Below are 19,640 nucleotides of genomic sequence, written 5' to 3'. Positions count from 1 at the left end.
ATTAGCTAAGATGAGGTACTATATTTGTGAACCACTCTGTGAACATCATTGAAGAAGACTGCCTTAAACACAAGCTTTTTTTATCCTCACATGCTCATTGATTTTAGAGGTGGGGGGGAGGGAAGGGGGAGGAGAGGGAGAAGAACAGAGAGAGAAAGAGATCGATGCGAGAGAGACGTATCCATCAGTTGCCTCCCAAACACACCCCAACAGGGGATTGAACCCACAACCTTTTGGTGCACAGGACGACACTCACCAAAAGAGCCACCCAGCCAGGATACAGTCTTATACATAAACGTTTATTTTATTTTAGTTTAGTTCATTTTAGTTTTTTATTTTTTCCATTACCATTTAGTCCCCTTATATGCCCCCCACAATCACCACACTGTTGTCCATGTCCATGAGTTCTTTTTCCTTTTTGCTCAATCCCCCCACCCTCTTGCCCTCCCCTCAGCTTTCATAAGCTTGTACATAAGCATTTAAATGTCCTAAGTCTTCTCTCCAACCTGGGTGGACAGCACCCTGACTCTTAGAACACATCCTGGGTAGAGGCCTGGGTTCACTGGAGAAAAACTGAAGAGCACTATGCCACATTGCTATTGCACTTACTCCCAATCCCTTAGTTTATTATAGCTTTGCCCTAATATGTTTTGGGGTCCGTACATCCGGCAAAGTGCTTAGGAGGCCCGGAGTCAGACTGCCCAGGTTCCCATCTGACTTCCTCACATTTTAGCTGTACTCCATTGGGTGCATTACTTAAACTGTGTGCATCAGTTTCCCATCTGTATAAAGGAAACAACAGTGTCTCTTCATGGGTTTATTATGAAGATTAAATAAGCTGCTGTTACAAGTAAAGGACTTAGTAAGCTCTCAGTGTTAGGTGCCATCATGATTATTACTGGAGAAGCAGTCTTGGGAATCTGAAGACCTTGCCCTATCTCTCTCATTTATTTGCTTCTTGACTTTGTACATACAAACCCCAAGATCTCCTTTCTTCGTGTCTGAAATTAAAATGTTGATAATGCCTGGTGTGCCAATTTCACCAAGTTGCAGTGAGATTTGAATGAGCTAATACACATGAAAATGCTTTGTAAACTGAAAAACATTCAAATGCAGGATAATAGATGGCCCCTCTCTGCCTGCACCTACATGATCACATCCCATTGTGCTTTGTGTAGTTGTTACTTATCTTTATCTGCCTCCTCTACTAGCTTGTGAGTTCCCTGAGGCAGGGGTCACATCTTGCTCCCTCTTCTATCAGCCACGGTGTTCAGCCTCATGCCTGCATGTGGTACGTACTCAGCAAATGGGGAACTGGAAAAGTAGCAGCTTCCTTAGGTGGTGTTTTTCTGTGTGCATCACAGCAGCATGCTCGCTGTTGAACTTCACGTGCAGGACTATCCTCCTACGTCACCTGTAGCTTCCCAGAGGGCACAACTGTGAGCGGCATCTGTAAGAAAGGGGCTAGTCCTAGGAGTCAGGCACCCAATAGGCACTAACAGTGGGGACACCCTGGCCTGCCACTCCACTCCTGAGACCTTCCCGGGCTCTGACCACCTGTGCTCAGCCAGTAGTCTTCCAGTCTTCACGAGTTCTCTCAGTTAGTCTCCACACTATTGGAAAGGCCATAATACCAGCTTGGTTGCCCTCAACAGTCTAACCAGGGAAACTGAGAAACCAAACCTCAGCATTTCATACAGCAGTAGAGACCTCAAGGTCTTGCTTTCTTTCTTCCTACTTTGAACCCTTCCCAGAATGGCAAACTTGGTTTTGGCACCTCTACTCCCTGCTCCCATATCTTCAGGGGGTCTCAGAGGATGCCACTTGGTGGAGGGTGTCCTGTGTTATTCCTGCATCCTTCAAAACACCCACCTGAGGCTGTACACAGAGAAAGCACTGGACACATAGTTGCTGGTTGGAATTAAAAGTACTTAGAAAATGAAAATGAGTAGACTCACTGGGAGATTAAGTGCACAGGAGTCTGTTGACCACATGACTGAAGCTGGATTTTTTCGGAACCGCTGGCTGCCTTCACATTTCCTGGTGGAAATGGGACAGGTCAACAGAGTCATAGATAACTTTTGCCCACACATCATTCACTTTTTGAAGCGTTGGCTTGAAATTGAGGGGTGTGTGTGAGTGTGTGTGTGTGTGACTGACATGCCTTCCGTGAGCCTCAGCGGTCTCTGCACTCTCTTCAAATGAGCTGATTACAACACAGAGGATGTGGACAGTGGAGTTTTTCCTGATTGATGTCACACGGCTACCCTTTAAAAGCCCGAGGAAAAAGGAGGGAATCCAGCCTGGGATCTTCACGCTAGATCCCCGCAAGGAAAAAGAGGAGAAAAAGCCCAGCGTGGCCGGCCCTGGAGTCTGGGAGGCAGTGTCAGGTTTCACACCCCGCACCAGCCACTCACAGAGCAGTGATGTTGGGGGCCCGCCTTGGGTTCCTGGTCTGCATCCTGTGCTGCGTAGTCAGAGCCTATCCCAATGCCTCCCCGCTGCTCAGCTCCAGCTGGGCTGGCCTGACCCACCTGTACACAGCCACAGCCAGGAACAGCTACCACCTGCAGATCCACAAGGACGGCCATGTGGATGGCACACCCCATCAGACCATCTACAGTGAGTAGGGGCTTCATTCCTGCTGGGAAAGAAAGGGGCTCCTCGTCCATCCCACTGCCAGGGACTTGGGAAGACCTTGGGCAAGGCCAGAGAGCTAATTCAGCCTCCTAGTTTCTTACCCTAGTGCGCCTCAAAGGTGCACTCAGTAGCAAACGAGTGAGTTGGGGACTCTTTGGCAACATGAGCAACTGGAACATTTTTAAAGATTAGGCTTGTGGAAAGCTGGATCACAGGCCACAATAATCAGTTATCTGTGATTAGGAATCATAGATAGGTGCACACCAAGGTGAGGGCCCCTTGGTGTGCACCTATATAAGAGGGTGGGAGAATATTGAAAAAGACAAGGTCTTCTGTTTTATGAGAATATGTAAAAATAACTCTAAGGATACAGGAAAATACATACTGATTTAATATAGATCAAAGTAAAGGGATGAAAGAGTAATCACAGTCTGTTTAAGTAAAGAAACTGTATAGAAATAAAAATATGTACTATATTGTTGTACTAAATTATTTAGTAATTTTGCAGTGGCCTCGCTGTGTGTAAGGCACTAATTCTGCTAAGAATCAAAGGTTCTTAAGCCTGGTAGTGAGATACATGCATCTGCAAAGCAAACAGTTCAAACCTCTTCAAGGGCTCATGGATGGCAATAGCAGGTGAGAGGAGGGAGAAAAGGTCTTCAAATATTTCAAACATCAAAAAGGTTTCAGAACCCAAAAGAATACAGTAGGATTCAGGAGTCAACATCTTGGAAGCCAAGTTTGAGTCTAATGGCAAAAAGTGAAACAAATCTGGATATTCTTGATATATCCAAAGTGCTGCTCATTTTATGCAATGGGTATTTAACAGAAACTACGATGTGTCTCACTTCATGCACAGCTCTGCAACTGCCAAGGAAGACACAGCCCTTTGAGCACTTCTTGTCTCCCAGCTCATTATCAGACTTACAGGAAATACAACTTTTGCAGCTCCCATGGAGGGCTACCCTTACTTCCACTGCAAGATAAGATGATAGCCAATTTAAAACGCACGAGGGGATTATGGTACATTATTTCAGTTCCCATAGTTCAAAGGGCTTCACACAACTAGAGAATGCTCATAAAACTTGTCTGGAATCATGGAATCCCTTCACTGAAAGGAGGCCCCAAAGACATGTCCTCCTGGACACAACATGGAGTAGACCGGCGTAGCCGACTGTGGCGGGCTGAGTGCTCCAGTGTGTGGGGCTCAGCCTGCTGAGCAGGGAGGCCGAACTGTAGAACTTCCCCAAATATCCAGTGGTGTCAGCCCAGAGAAGGCACTGAGTCCTAGTTGGAATGAATTAAAATGACTGAGAAAAAGTAAATTGAATTGATTTCAGATTTTTTTTTACACAAAAGTGATTTTGCTTTGTCAGATATAGAGATTAGCTAAGCATGGTGCCTCTGGAAATCACTACAGACCTGGGGAGGGGAACACAGGTCAGGGTGGTGGGAGGGAGGTGCTTTTCCCGGGTAATGTGATCCTCTGTACAGTTCAAATCATTTATTATGTGCATTACCAAAAGAGGTATGCACTAAGGTAAAAAGTTACCAAAAAGAAAAGAGGAAATATCGGTGTATATAGATAGATAGACAACTAATAGCAACACTTTTACACTGTGTTGGGAAGGTGTGGATGGTTCCCCACCCCCCACCTTTAATTAATTATAGATTTCCGGTGAAATCTGTTTTCATTTGATTGCTGTGTTTTGGTAAGTTGCTGATCAGCAGTTGAGTGCCTGACCCATCATTGGGTCTTGGTCATTGTGAAATTGTTTGCCTACAAGAGTCTATAACCTCCCTTCGGATTCGCAGCACTGATGGCCTGGAGCCTCTCCCACCTCTGCATCTCCTGCCCTACTATGCGCAAGGCCACCCTCCCTCTGCCCGTTCTCTCCACTTTGTGGAAACAGCAGAACAAAAGATGCTTATCACCCTGGTTAATGTCATTTCCTAGATCCAGGTATTTTTATTTCCTCCATCTTCTCCATTGGCATCTTCTTTATTTGAAGCTGAATGATCCTCAGGCTCCTTAAGCCTTCAAAATATTATCTTTCTTTTGGGGAGCTCAAAGCAGTTTACATGTATCATCTTATTTGTCATTTACTGGCTATGAGACTAGAACACAGCAGATAATTTTCTACTTTAATAGCAGAAATTGAGGCAAAGGGGCAATATAACAATTACCAGCATTGAGAAAGTGTTTTTATAGTGAATAAAAACATTGTCTCATTACACCCTCAAGATGACTAAATGAGGTAAGTGATTCTATTACATATGAGAAAACAAAGGTCAAAGAAATTAAATAACTCACTCAGGGTCACATAGGTAGTAAATGACCTAGAGGTCATGACCCCAAACCTATACTCCTTTCAAGGCTATGTGCACCACCCATTGCCACTGAAAGAAATGTCCGTCAAGTCTGCCTGGCTCCAACAGGTTGTGGCTCAAGCAGCCAGCAATTTGTTTCTTCCTTCTGCTGAAATCTGCCCTTGAATCTGTGCAGACTGTGAAAACATGCCTTCTGAAATTGCAAAGGGGAGAAAAATCTGTCTCTTACATTTTCTGAATTTTCCCACTGCTCATGTTGGTTTGATTCAAGTCTAAGCATCCTCCCCAGCAGCTGCTCACTATTCCTCTGCGGGCTGTTTTCTACTGGGACTGGCCCTGGAGACCAGGGGCAGGTGCACGCACACGCTGTGCACAGTGGCCCCAGCATCAAGTTGTCATAATAGCAGGTCAGCAATACTGTACAATGCCTTTCCTTTGCTCAGCACTTTCAAGTCATTCTTACAACCATCATCCCATTTGATTCTATTTGTAACCCTATAAAGTGGACAGGACAGCTGTTACTGTTCTCTTTTCACAACTGAGGAAACTGAGGCTACAGCAATGACTTGCCCAAGGTTGCACAGTTAGTAAGTGATATAACTGGGATGGGTTCCGAGTCTCCGGGTTCCCAGTTCCTGGTTCAGTGCTCCCTTCCTAACCCACTCAGGGGCATGGCAACGTGGGCTCCTCATGGCCTGCCTGGGGTTTTTGCACTTGACTTTGTCTTTTGACGTTTGTAATGATTTCTGTTGGAGGCAAGCTACAGGGTGGTAGGAAGAGGATGTTAGATTTACAGACCTGACTTTGAATTCTGCCTTAGTTTCCATATCACTTAAATCAGGATGCTGCCACTACCAATATTAACAATACTCACAATACAACAGCTGTTTTCAGAATTTAAAATATGTAAAGATCTTAGCTCACAATCACTCAAAAAAATTTTTCCTAGTTGGACTGAAAATTCATCAGGATAGAAACTGTCCCCTTCGAGTTTCTTCTGTTTCTCTCAGGGCTTACCATAAAATTAGCTATCTATTTGAGACATGTAGGCAGACCCAATTATGGAGTAATTTAAATATCCTCTGTACCACCCATACTTCATCCCACTTCCAGGAGCTTCCCTCAAGGCTAACCCTCAGCCAAACTTGGAAACAAATTAACTTTCCTCTTTGGCCTCTTCCTTTCTCTTCTTTCTGGGCTTGCTCCCACCCTCACTCCCTCTGTCCCACGTGATTCTGACTTCAGTCCAGATCAGGATCTCTTCTCCACTCATATCTAAGGTTGCTGCTGCTCTCCTCGGAGGTCTGGTATTGAGCCTACGTGGGGTCAGGGAGGAGACGGGCTATAGTCAACCCACGAGGCTCGACCACTTACTAAGCACACACCATTTCTAGGAGAGGGATTCAAACTCCTACCTGAGCTCCTCTCCAGGGGCTGCAAGGCCAGATGAGATGCAGGGGGAAATTCTGTGGTAGGCAAATGGAAGTAGCCCCAAAGACTTAAGGAAAGATTTTCAATAGAAAATGTCAGGTTATTAAATGTATTTGGGGCATACATCTTGCTGAATTGTACTCTTGCCTCAAAACAGAAAGCTTTAGACTTGATTTAACTAGGCATTGGTACTTGTTAAAATTGCAGGTTTCTCTGAGGGTGGGTAAAAGGGTCATACGTAAAGCCATTAACAGTTATTTAAGGAGAAGGTAATACATGAATGGGTTTCAGGCCCCTGTTGGAGACTAGTTTTTGAAAGGGACATTGAAAGACCATGAGGGCCTGTACCTGGAGGGGACATCACCAAGTGAGAAAAAGACAAAGAACAGCAAAAACGACTCAGGAAGAAATTCCATCCATCCCTGATATCTGCTGAATATTCAACATGGAAAGATAAACCCTCTGCTTCTAAGAAGCTCCCTCTATGGGACACACTAGGTATGTAACCTTAGTTAAAACAAGGAAAGACCCGGAGAATCTGCCTTTGAGAACAGGATGAAATGCATGCTGTAATGGAGGTGTAGGCATTGTGCGAAGGGAGCTGAGAAGCTAGAGCAATTAATGATAAGGGGGTTTGGGAAAGTTTTCATAGAAATAGTGGCATCTGAGTCTGGCCTTGAAGGATGAGTTACTTCAATAAGCAGAGAAAAAATTGGAAGATCAATTCTAATACAGTTTTTGACACATGGTATGGGTATGGACTGATGCACCGGTGACATTTGCACAGCTACCTGGGTAGAGAATCAGGATCTGTATGCAACCTGGATCCTTGAAAGATATCTTAGTATAGATTTTAAAATCACAAAGGCAAGAAGCTTTGGGAGAACATGACCACCACCACACACGGGAAGCAACATTAGCCAGGCAAGGAGACAACAAAGACAGTGTGGGCAGAGAAAAACACGTGTAGGGCTCGGGTGAAGGAACGCCTAGGAAGGGTGAAGGTGGGAGAGTGCAAGAGTCTGAAGAAACGAGGCTGAACGAGTAACTATAAGAGGAGGGTTATGTGAAATCATCACCACCATTAACATCAATCAAGGGGGGATTCATGAAGCTGAGTTTTGAGGAAGTGCTCAAAGGTGGAAGTTGGATGCACAGCAAGGTTTGACCTGAATGATTTTCTCCACAGGTGCCCTGAATATCAGATCAGAAGAAGCTGGCTTTGTCGTGATAACAGGTGTGATGAGCAGGAGATGTCTCTGCATGGACTTCAGAGGCAACATTTTTGGATCAGTGAGTTTCTTTTGAAGCTGGTCACCATTTGCCAATAACTATCTAATTTCTTTGACAGAATATTGATGTTTATGGCTTTGAGGCTTCCATTTGCAGAATACCTTGATGATTTATCTTCACCGAGTTACCTTTTTCAGTCCTAGTAGTAAATGCCTAGGTTTATACATCTGGGGTTTGAATCCAGGCAGTCTGGTTCTGGAGCCCAGACTCTTGGCCTGAATTGCCTGTTAGTATCCATTTTTGTGTCTAGTGCAGCACCTTGCACATAGCCCCCAGGTCCTTCAGTCATGTAAATTCATGTTGTAAAGTGCATTAGAAAGGGTGAGAAACCATAGTCTGTTACTAGGCCTCCAAGACCTTGGGCAAGCCCCTTGACTTTTCTAAACTTCAGTTTCCTCTAATGGAAAAAGCAAAGTAGATTGGACCATCTCCCCCGAGGGGCTCCCTCTAGTTAAAGATCTCTGATGAATTATTTTTGCCCAAACTGTGCTGGCTGGTCCTTCAGATAGATAAGCAAAGGATTCCCCAGGCTTTAGGCTGCAGGCACAGTCCAGAGGACTTTGAGATCATGCAGTAGTGGGACTGCTTGTTTCAGGAGCCTCCTACCGCCAGACAGGCCCCCTAGAAATCCCATGAAAGTAGTGACTTTCTGTTCTACTTATCGCCGTGTCTCAGCATCTATAATGGTATCTGACCCAGAGCAGATAAATATCTATTGAAGAAATACAGCAAATTAAGTGTATATATACATAAATAAATAGCTTTTGACCACATACAGGCATACACAAGTTTTTCATCTGTAAAATATTACGTCATGGTATTTAAGGATTTAATTAAATGATGCGTAAAAGTCCTAGCAGGCACTCTATAAAACTTGGTACTAGTCAGTGGCAGAGTAAGGGCTTAAACCCAGGTCATCTGTTGCCAAAGTTTATGTCCCTAACGCCTAAACTACATTATCTCTCTGATGTGAGGACCCTCACTGTATGTTTGACCCCGCAAACTATACCCCACTTCCTTTTTCCAGATAAGGAAGGAGAGAGACCCAAGCCCACCTTTCAGCCAAAAGAAGGTTCAAAGAGGTAGAAAGTAGGAAGGACAAGGTCGCAGTTAAGTCAGCCCTCCCTCCGGGAACCAGACACAAGGGTGCTGCTGGCTCTGTCCACCCTAGGTCCAGCCAGCAATGCGCTAAGCCAGCCCAGCCCAGGGAGGGCTGGGAGAGCCTGTGGTTGCCACTCACTGTGGGGCGGAAGCTGTGCGGAGGGCTTAAAGCACCTGTCAAAATCACGTTTCCCTAGCAGGGGTTAAATAAACCTACCCAATGGAGTTGTGGGTAGGGATGGAGCTCCTCCCATCACCGACTTCCCCTCGGGGCCTCGGGCTGGGGTGCAGAGCTGGGGCTGCGCTCGCTCGCCCGCAGCCCTCACCTGTCCCTCACCTGGGTGGCTTTACCCTTTCAGCACCACTTCAGCCCCGAGAGCTGCAGGTTCCAACACCAGACGCTGGAGAACGGCTACGACGTGTACCACTCGCCTCAGCACCGCTTTCTCGTCAGCCTGGGCCGGACCAAGGGGGCCTTCCTGCCGGGCATGAACCCCCCGCCCTACTCCCAGTTCCTGTCGCGCAGGAACGAGATCCCCCTCTTCCACTTCAACACCCCCCGGCCGCCGCGCCGGCACACGCGCAGCGCCGAGGACGAGGACGCGGACCCCGACCCGCTGAACGTGCTGAAGCCTCGGCCCCGCGTGAGCCCCGCGCTGGCCTCCTGTTCCCAGGAGCTGCGGAGCGCCGAGGACCGCGGCGCGGCGGTCAACGACCCGTTCGGCGTGCTCCGGGGCAACAGGGGCAACGCTCACGCCGGGGGGCTGGGCGTGGAGCGCTGCCGCCCCTTCCCTAAGTTTACCTAGGCCCGGCAGAAAGGAGTCCTTTCCAGCCACCTCTCAGAAGTGTCAACTATCTTTCAAGGGCCGGCTCCCCTTACACGCCGAGGAAGGGAAGGCGGGGCCCTGTGTGGAATTAGCTGCTTCTCTCCCTTTCCTTCCCCAGGAAAGCCCCCGAGAGTCTGTCAGCCTCTAAGGCCTGAGAAGAGGGAGTTGCGACGCCTTCCTCGCCCCACTTCAGCCAGCTTTCTGAGTTAAGAAGCCCCTTAATTAGGTTAGAAAGTTCCCCTTCACTGAGGATAAGAGAGAGCTTTTCCCCCTCCCTATGCCTCTCTTCTTAGTCAGTTTCGCACTGAAAACAAGGCAAGGCCTTACACCGTTCTGGGGGTGAAGGGAAGAGCGGATGCCAGCTGCATCTCCACTGTCCCTGTATTATGTGGCCTTGACCCTGCTGGCCTTTGAGTTTGCAGCCTTGACCTAGGGCAGTGACCGCTGAACTGGGCAAACTGATGGGAAGCCTAATCTCAAGGCTTGGTTCTTCCTTGAGCATCTCTGCAGAAGAACTGTCAAAAAGATTGGCAGTAGGTGGTCACAACTTAAGTGGAGTGGCCTGAGAACTAAGGCAGAAATCAAGCTAGAAAACTGAAGCTTCCCGCGGGCCGGGAGCCCCTTGCCACGCTCTCAAGGTGGCCAGAGCCAGAGGGCCAAGAATGACCCTGGTCTGCTCCCCGGCGGCTGCCATACAGCCCCGCCTCTGGCTCTTCCTTTGACTCTAGTGAGTTGGGCCTGATGAAGAGCCTTGGTATTGGCTCCTGAAAATCTAGCCTGCTAGGGTTTTTCAAAATGGTAATAAATTCAACCTCTCCTAAAGGGGCCTATCATAAAGTCTCTACTTCTGGGTGGAGTGGTAATCCATTCTAGATGGATTTCAAAAATGTCACCGGATGGGGGCCTTGAAACAATGGGGCTGCTCTGGGCTAGGTTCCCCCTAGACTGGCAAATTCTGCCCCTTTGAGTGAAGCAGCATCAAGGACTGGGGGAAATAGAAGTCCAATAACCAGGGCACCACAGTGCAGGGCAGGAGTCAGGAAAAAACCTCGCTGCCAGCTCTCCACTATGATCTCCTCACTGCCCTGAGCAGGGACAAGGGGCCTAGTTAAAACACTCTTCTTCGGCTGAGAGGTCTTAAAGCACTTGGAAATCCTGGGGGCATTAAATGAAGACAGCCTCCAGGCCCAAGAGCCCCCATGCTACCCTGAGGGAAACCAAATCTCATTTGCCAAACAGCTGAGGGGCACCAGTCAGGTGGGCCTGCTGCTCAGTCCTCAACCTAACCTTCCCCAGAGATTTAGGGCAGCCCACAACCGGGCCCACTTCCTACCTCTGTTTAAGTGGCTACCCAAAGAGCAGAATACTAACAAGCAAAGCAGATTTAAGCAACAGCGTCTTCCCAGTCACCCTTTCCCCCACTGCTATCATGTACCCAACCTTAGAAATATCCATTCTTTTTGCTTATGAGAGAAACATTGGACAACTGTTTTTCCCTAATGGTTTTAAGCTGAACTTGAAGGACTAATTCTTCTATGAAGCACCAACCCTATACTATATAGCAGTGCATGGCAAATGTTTTCTTTACATAGTTTTCACTTCCTTTTGGAGATGTTATAGTGTATAAAAGCTATTGGCAACACCCCAGTACAGCTAATAAGATGGAAAATTCCAAAGGACTCTTAGTAGAAAATTGGTTGTAATCAAATAAACTCAGTACCATCTATCATGGGTCCCCTCTTTGGCAGAGCCAAGGTAGCCCCCCCACCCAGTTTCCTACATCTGTTAGCCTGTGGCAATATTTATTTATTTATTTGGAAAACTTTGCCTATCGCTCTATATTTATAGATATTTATAAAAATGTAACCCCACCTTTTTCTTAACTGCTGTTTAAAAGAAAAATAAAATTAATCTCAACTTCTGATAGATTTTTCTCTATGTATTACTACATAAAAGCATGTCAGAATATGAGACTAGAAGGGATGATGGGAGGGGAGCATTGGGAAAATCCAGAGAAAGCAGAGTTATAAAAGAATATCAGCACTTAAAAAAAACTTATTGAATTTATTGGGGTGACATTAATTAATAAAATTATATAGGTTCCAGGTGTACAATTCTAATACATCGTCTGTATAGTGTATTGTGTGTTCACCACCCAAAGTCAAGTCTCCTTTCATCACCATTTATCCCTGTTATACCCTCTTCTACCTCCCCCACCCTCCCTTTCCCTCTGGTAATCACCATACTGTTGTCTGAATCTATGAGGTTTGTGTTTTGGGGTTTTTTTTTTTTTTGCTTAACCCCTTCACCTTTTTCACCCAGCAACACCCCTCCTCTCTGACAGCTGTCAGTCTGTTCTCTGTATCTATGAGTCTGTTTCTATTTTATTTTTCTCATTAATTTTCACATATGAGTGAAATCATATGGTGTTTGTCTTTCTCTGACTGGCTTATTTCTCTCAGCATAATATTCTCCAGGTCCACCCATGCTGTCGCAGAAGGTGAGTTCCTTCTCATTTATACAGCCAACTAGTGTTCCATTGGGCAAATGCACCACAGCTGTTTTATCCACCCATCTACTACTTGGGCTGCTACCGTATCTTGGCTGTTGTAAAGACACTGCAATGAACATAGGGATGCATATATTCTTTTGAATCAGTGTTTCAGGTTTCATTGGTTTGTAAATAGATCCAGCAATTTTGATTAATTCAGATGGAATTATTGAAAATTTAAGGAAAATTTTTATCAATATTGGATTTCTGACAACTGTCGCTCTAAAATGTTTTCTTCAAAGAGAAAATTTTTCTTTTGATTGAAAAATACACACTGACATAGCCACATCAACATCCCAGTAAACCAGATGCTCTGTACTTAGCACACACAGTGTTAGTGCCCTGGGAGACTTCACAGCAGGACAAATGATGAATCCGCATGTCTTCTCTGATATTTGTCCTCAGAAGTCCTCCTTTAATCTCTATCTGCCCAGCTACCAAAACTCAAGGAGCAAAAAAGTGCTTTTTACACATTTACATCTCTCTGCAAATTTACCTCACCTAAAGCCTATAGTTTTTCACTACCTGGCTTTAGCTAAGAACTTCCCCCTTTTAACAATGTAAAAGAACTTAGCGTAGGACTCACTATTTTAACTGGTGTTCAAATGACCTTCTGACAAACTCTAAGGAGACTGGCCTCTGATTATGCCCCTGTAAGTCTGAGTACCAAAGTCCTCCTTACAGGGGGATGGACAGCCATCAGGGCAGACACAAGAGACCAGGTCAAATGCCCTGTTTCTTTGATCACATATAACAGACTTACAAAAGGTAGATTATTGTTTTTTTTAAATTCTCTCTTGTATTTTTTTACAGATAAGTTGATTTCTGGTTGTAAGTTTCATCCCTCCACAGTATTTCAATTTTGTTTCTGGCCCAACAGACTTTAAAATCTGATAACTCATAGGAATGGAGCATTACCAAAATTACCATTTGGGAATAAACAGGCCTTCTGGTATAGAAGGATAAGTAAACGCTGTAGAGAGGGAAAAAAAAAGATATCCTGTGGGCACTTTCCTTCCACAGGCTTGAAAGAATTCCTTTCTCTGTCCATAAAAGTTCTCCCTAAAGAAAGGAAATATTAAAGGTTTTAACACAACACAATTAGTAGGGTGAGGGTGAGAGAAGGTAAGTGTGTGTTTGTGTAATATATATGTATATATAAATGTATTATATTATATACATATGGCTGCCAGAAGCTTCACAGATCTTATCATAGGCAGGGTTTCTAGTAATTAAAGCCCAATCTTTATCTTCTTTATAGAATTATAAATCCTTGCTTAATAAAGCTATTACCTCACCCATCATACTTATTTGTATAGATACTTAACATTTACACAGAACTCTTGTTTATCTTAACTAAGTTAATATTTATAATTACATAGCCTCCACTTCTAGCCATCAGAGTAAAGGCTACCGGACTTGCAGTCCTGCCTAAACAACTATAAAACAAAATATACAAGGCAATTGTCTTCAGGCATGGAGTAGCAAAAGACTATGAGAAGGGAAACTTACAAGTCGATCCCCATGACCATCCCACTTTCTGACTTAGAAACGCTTGACATGCAGGCAGAATGGCAATCTCACTGAGCTGCGCAAATAGCTGAACTCTAGCTGAGAAGAGAGGGCTATGCTCTGAGGAGATTTCAGAAGTCTTCATGAGCATTCACTGCAGGCCTCTGGAAAAGGACTGGGCTGCACATGCACAGGGAGAAAGACCCAGCAGACCTAACAAAGACCATCTGCTCCAGAAATGGGAGATGAACAGTGAGTGATACCAGAGGCCATAAAATGCTGAGAAACACTAGAAACCCAAGAAAGCCAGGGCAGAGATTCACTAAGTGTATCACCGTTTAACTGAGACCACAGAAAGGCCACACCTTAGAAGGAAAGACTAAGTCCCAGAAAAAGGGATACACCCTAAAACTAAATTCAGTACTGAAGCAGACCTGCTCTGACAGAGAATTATAAGGAAGCCTGTCCCTAGTTTAACTGTCTGGTAGGACAAAGCTGAATACCCTTTTAACCTGTAAAGGAAGGTGACATAATCCAGACTCAATACATGGTATCATCCACACTTTATGAAAAGAAATAAGGGAAACTGGCCCTTAGTCAAGAAAAAATACAGTCATCAGAAATCAACCATAAGATGATCTGGATGTTGGAATTAGCATGCAAGAAATTTAAAGCAGCTATTATAACTAAATATAAGGACTTACAACTTGTATCATAATGAACAGATTAGAAATCTCAGGAGAGAAAGCAAATAATAGAAAAGAACCAAATAGAAATCTAGAATTAATAAATGCAGTATCTGAAGTAATTATTAAATGGGCTTAATAGAAGGTTAGAGATGAAAGAAAAATGTAGCCATTTAATATTTAACAAATTACTAGCCCTAGCTGGTGTGGCTCAGTGGACTGAGCAATGGCCTGTGAACCAAAGGGTCACCAGTTCAATTCCCAGTCCAGGGCACATGCCTGGGTTGCAGGCCAGGTCCCCAGTAAGGGATGTACGAGAGTCAACCACATATTGATGTTTCTCTCCCTCTCTTTCTCCCTCCTTTCCTCTTTCTAAAAATAAATAAATAAAATCTTAAAAGATATATTAAAAAATTAAAATAAGCTATCTAATCTGGAAAGAAAAAATAAGTTTAAAAAATAATAACCAGAGTATAAGTGATCTGTGGGATAATATCAAACAGTCCAAAATATGTGTAAGTGGAACCCCAGAAAAATAGGAGCAGAAAAGGTTTAGGAGTAAGAAATATTTGAAGGTAGAATGGCTAAAATTTTCCTCAAACTGGTTAAAAACCTAATGTACTATTACAAGATGCTCAGCAAACCAAAAGCAAAATAAACACGAATACCACACTTAGGTATATCACAAACTGCTGAAAACAAAGATAAAATCTTAAAAGCTGCTGCATGAAAATGATGCTTTACATATAGGTGAACAACTATAAGAATTATGGCTGACTTACGGCAAGATGGAGGAATAGGTGGATGCACCGTACCTCCTCCTACAACCAAGATTAGAAAAACAATAATTTACAACAATAATTTACTATCAGAATAACACCCAGATCCGGCAGAGGATTTATCTGAATGGAAGTCGAGCAGCCAAGAAGTTGAAGTAGACGCGTTCATCCGGACTGGTAGGAGAAGACGAGCCGGGCAGGCGCGAGGAGGTCGGGGAAAGTTTGGCGCGAAATCGGCGCAACAGCCATCCAGGGGCGCAAGAAGGCAGCGGTGATCCCTGAGTACGCAAGCTGCGGCTGGCAGACCCAGAGGGGTAGCGATTGTGGACCAGGGCAGAACTCTCAGCCCGGAAGCCCAGACAAGGGTCTGAGTCCAGGAGAACGGAACTAACGCCATTGTTTCCTCCCGCCCGCTCCTGCTCCCGCCCCACCCCCACATATAACATCACAATCTAGCGACTGGGGTGTCCAGCCCAGGTGAGCACCTAAGGCTCCACCCCCCACCGTAACAAGAGCGACCAGACCAGAGGAAAAAAAAAAAAAAAAAGAAGAAAAAAGGAGAGACAGGGGAAAAAAAAACAAAATGTGTTTTCAACAGAGCAGATCAGTCCCCCAGGACTCATCCTTTTGAGCGACCAAGAATTAGCCAATCTATCAGATGCGCAGTTCAAAGCACTGGTGATCAGAAAGCTCATGGAACTGGTTGATTTTGGACGCAATTCAGATGAAAAGATGCAGATTACCATAAAAGAGATGCAGGAAGCTACACGGAGGAGAGCCAATAGTGAAAGGAAGGAATATGAGTCTCAAAACAATACAGTGGACCAGAAGGAAGATAGAATCAACCAAGCAGGAAAGCATGATGAAATAAGAATTCAAAAAATTGAGGAAAAGATTAAGAACATCCAAGACACCTTTAAACGTTCCAATATCCGAATTATAGGGGTACCAGAATCGGAAGGGGAAAAGCAACAGATTGAGCACGTATTTGAACAAATAATAAAGGAGAACTTCCCCAATCTGGCAAAGGGAACAGTCTTCCAAGAAATCCAAGAAGCTCAGAGAGCCCCAAAGAAGTTGGACCCAAGAAGAAACACACCAAGGCACATCATCATTACATTAGCCAAAGTAAAAACGAAGGAGAGAATCCTAGAAGCAGCAAGAGGTAAGGGGACAGTCACCTACAAAGGAGTTCCCATCAGACTGTCAGCTGATTTCTCCAAAGAGACCTTATAAGCAAGAAGGGGCTGGAAAGAAATATTCCAAGTCATGAAAGACAAGGACCTACATCCCAGATTGCTCTATCCAGCAAAGCTCTCATTTAGAATGGAAGGGCAGATAAAGTGCTTCTCAGATAAGGTCAAGTTAAAGGAGTTCATCATCACCAAGCCCTTATTTTATGAAATGCTAAAGGGACTTATCTAAGAAAAGAAGATAAAGAAAAGACAAGTATAGTAAAAGGACAGCAAACTCACAAATATTAACAACCACACCTAAAGCAAAACCAAAAGAAACTAAGTAAACAATTAGAACAGGAACAGAACCACAGAAATGGAGGGCACATGGAGGGTTAGCAGCAGGGGGCTGGGAGGAGGAGAGAGGGGGAAAAGGTATAGAGAATAAGTAGCATAGAATGTAGGTTGAAAATAGATAGGGGGAGGGCAAGAATAATACGGGAAATGTAGAAACTAAAGAACTCATAAGTATGACACATGGACATGAACTAAAGGGGGAAATGTGGGTGGGAGGGGGGTACAGGGGGGAGGGGAGAGAAGGGGGGAAATGGGACAACTGTAATAGCATAATCAATAAAATATTAAAAAAAAAAAAAAGAAAACTGAGACTTACAGAAGTGAAACAACTTGCCCAGAATCACAAGCTAATAAATGCCAAGGCCCATGTGCAAATCCAATGTGGGCTGATTCTAAAAAAAAGAATTATGGCTGATTTCTCATTGTAACTGAAGAACCAACTCCAACTGGTCCTGTCCTGTTTCTAACAAGACCTGAACCAAAGTTTAAATCTTGGATACAGCACCAGAGATGAGCACTGGTGAACCCTTAACTGCTCTCCCCGACCCTCTACCCTGCACGCACACATCAGAAACAAAGAACTGGGACATGACCAGAACCCAGATGAATACTGCAACCCTTTCAGAAGTGATGGGTCCGTTATCCAGGAAGAGCCAGTGCTGAGACCCCTTAAATCTTGTCCCAAACCCTGGACCAGAAAGACAACTTTGAGCCTTGCCTCCTGTCCCCTTGATGGTAGATGCCACAATGAAACGTTTTTGTTTTTTTTTCTTTTCTCAAAACCTGGTGCCATAGTTTCATCTTCTGAGACAACAGAATGGCACACTGGGAAGTTTCAAAGGAAGTATAAGCTACCTACCCAGAACTATATATCCAGCAAAAACATGAATGGAATGAAGGTGGAAAAAAAAATGAAAGTGAAATGAAAACTCAGAGAACCTGTTACCAAGCTGAAAGGAGTAACACATGGAAAAACTATGGGAAAGAAATAAGAGCATCAGAAATAGAAAAAAATAAAAAAGGTAAATTTAAACTATTAAAAGTTTAAAATGTACAATATACATATAAAATACATATATAAATAATTTCTTTGATTCCTTTAAAATATTGCTTACAGGAAAAACTACAACACTGTACTGTGGGATTAATAATACATATATGCATCATACACATGGAAAAATTACCGTGCAGGGTGGGAAGGGTAATGAAACAACATGGTTGCAAGACTATAACACATATGTGGAAGTCATACAACATTAACTCTGAGTAGGCTATGACAAGTCAGGATATCGAACACTGTAATTCCTAAAGTAATCACCAAAATAATGTTAGTAGTACAAATAGTTATGGGCAAAAGCCAATATAAGTATTAAAAGAGAATATTGCAAAATATTCTATTATCCCAAGAGAAGGCAGAAAAGGAAGAATAGCAGAATATCAGATAGGACAAATAAAAAATGACAGACTAATTCCAATCATATCAATAATTACACTATATATAAATAAAACACAGCTAAAGGCAAAAATGGTCAGATTGCATTAAATAAAAATACCCAACTATATGTTGTCTATAAAATACTCACTGGGAAGAAAAGATGGGAAGGTGTTGTATCAGTTTGCTAGGGCTTCCATAACAAAATCCCCCACACTGGGCAGCTTACACAACAGAAACTAATGTTCTCAGGGTCCTGGAGGCCAGAAGTCTGAAACCAAGATGTTGGCAGGTTTCCTTCCTTCTGAGGCACCTTTCCTTGGCTTCCAGATGGCTGGCTTCTCCCTGTGTTCTCAGTCTTTTTTCTGTGCACATGTATCCCTGGGATCTCCAAATTTCCTCTTCTTCTAATGACACCAGTCAGATTGAATTGGAGGCCACCCTATTGGCTTCATTTTATCTTAATTAAATACCCTAGGGCCTTCTCTTTAAAGGCCCTATCTTCAAAAACAGTTAACTTCTGCATTGCTAGGGGCCAGGGCAACTGGGCACTAGTTCTTCAATGAATGGGGGTGGGGAGGGGCACAATTCAGTTCATAACAGACACATACAGTGAAAACAGTAAGCAATATGGGCTTACTATATTAACACCACACAAAATACGCTTCAACTCAGGAGCACTGCCATAGGAAAGGGGAATATTTTATGATTATAAAAGGGCCCATTCATAAGGAAGACATAAAGGTCATAAATGTTTGTTTCTAAAAACAGCCACAAAACAAATGAAGCAAAACTGACAAAACTGAAAGGAGAAACAAGTATAAATTTTAGTTGGAAATGTGCACACCCCTCTCTCCACAACTGATTTGCAAGTAGACAAAACATCAGCAAGGATGGAGATAGCTGAGCCACACTAGTGATGAACTGCATATAATTTACATTAATGAAACACTAAATCAAACAACTACAGAATATAATTTCTTTACAAGTATAAATGAAATGTCCCTCTATAGGGACCATATACTGGGCCAACAAAAAAGTGTCAATTAACTCAAAAGTTCAAAATCTTACAGAGAAAACAAATAATTGAATAAATAGACTTCCAGCCAAGATGGAGGCATAGGTACACTGTGCCTCATTGCACAACCAAAAGGACAACAACAAATTTAAAAACAAAAAACAACCAGAACTGACAGAAAATTGAACTGTATGGAAGCCCGACAACCAAGGAGTTAAAGAATAAACATTCATCCAGACCAGAAGGAGGGGCGGAGAGGGGCAGCCAGGTGGAGAGGACTTGCAGCAAGGCGGTGGCTGCAGGACTGAGGCAGGCAAGGCAGCAGCTGGTGGACTGGGCAGTCCCATATTCTTGTGCAGATAAACCGGGAGGAACAACTGTGGAGCAAGACAGACCATGCAACCCAGGGTTCCAGTACCAGGAAATAAGGCCTCAAAGCCTCTGAATAAAAACTCCTTTGGGGATTTGAGGCAGCCACTGAAGAAACTCCCAGCCTCACAGGAGAGT

At 43.9% G+C, this 19,640-nt stretch overlaps 1 protein-coding gene across 1 annotated transcript; it reads left to right on the top strand.

The window, feature by feature from the left end:
- Nucleotides 1–2,426: 2,426 nt before the first annotated feature.
- On the top strand, nucleotides 2,427–10,665 carry FGF23 (fibroblast growth factor 23). The gene is made up of 3 exons (XM_028533296.2): nucleotides 2,427–2,622; nucleotides 7,592–7,695; nucleotides 9,156–10,665. Exons 1-3 carry the CDS (start codon nucleotides 2,427–2,429, stop codon nucleotides 9,600–9,602), a joined length of 747 nt encoding a protein of 248 aa, XP_028389097.1. The 3' UTR covers nucleotides 9,603–10,665.
- Nucleotides 10,666–19,640: the final 8,975 nt, after the last annotated feature.

Source organism: Phyllostomus discolor, chromosome 2 (assembly GCF_004126475.2).
Source record: "Phyllostomus discolor isolate MPI-MPIP mPhyDis1 chromosome 2, mPhyDis1.pri.v3, whole genome shotgun sequence".
NCBI lineage: Eukaryota > Metazoa > Chordata > Mammalia > Chiroptera > Phyllostomidae > Phyllostomus > Phyllostomus discolor.
This window is presented reverse-complemented; position numbering and strand designations above follow the sequence as displayed.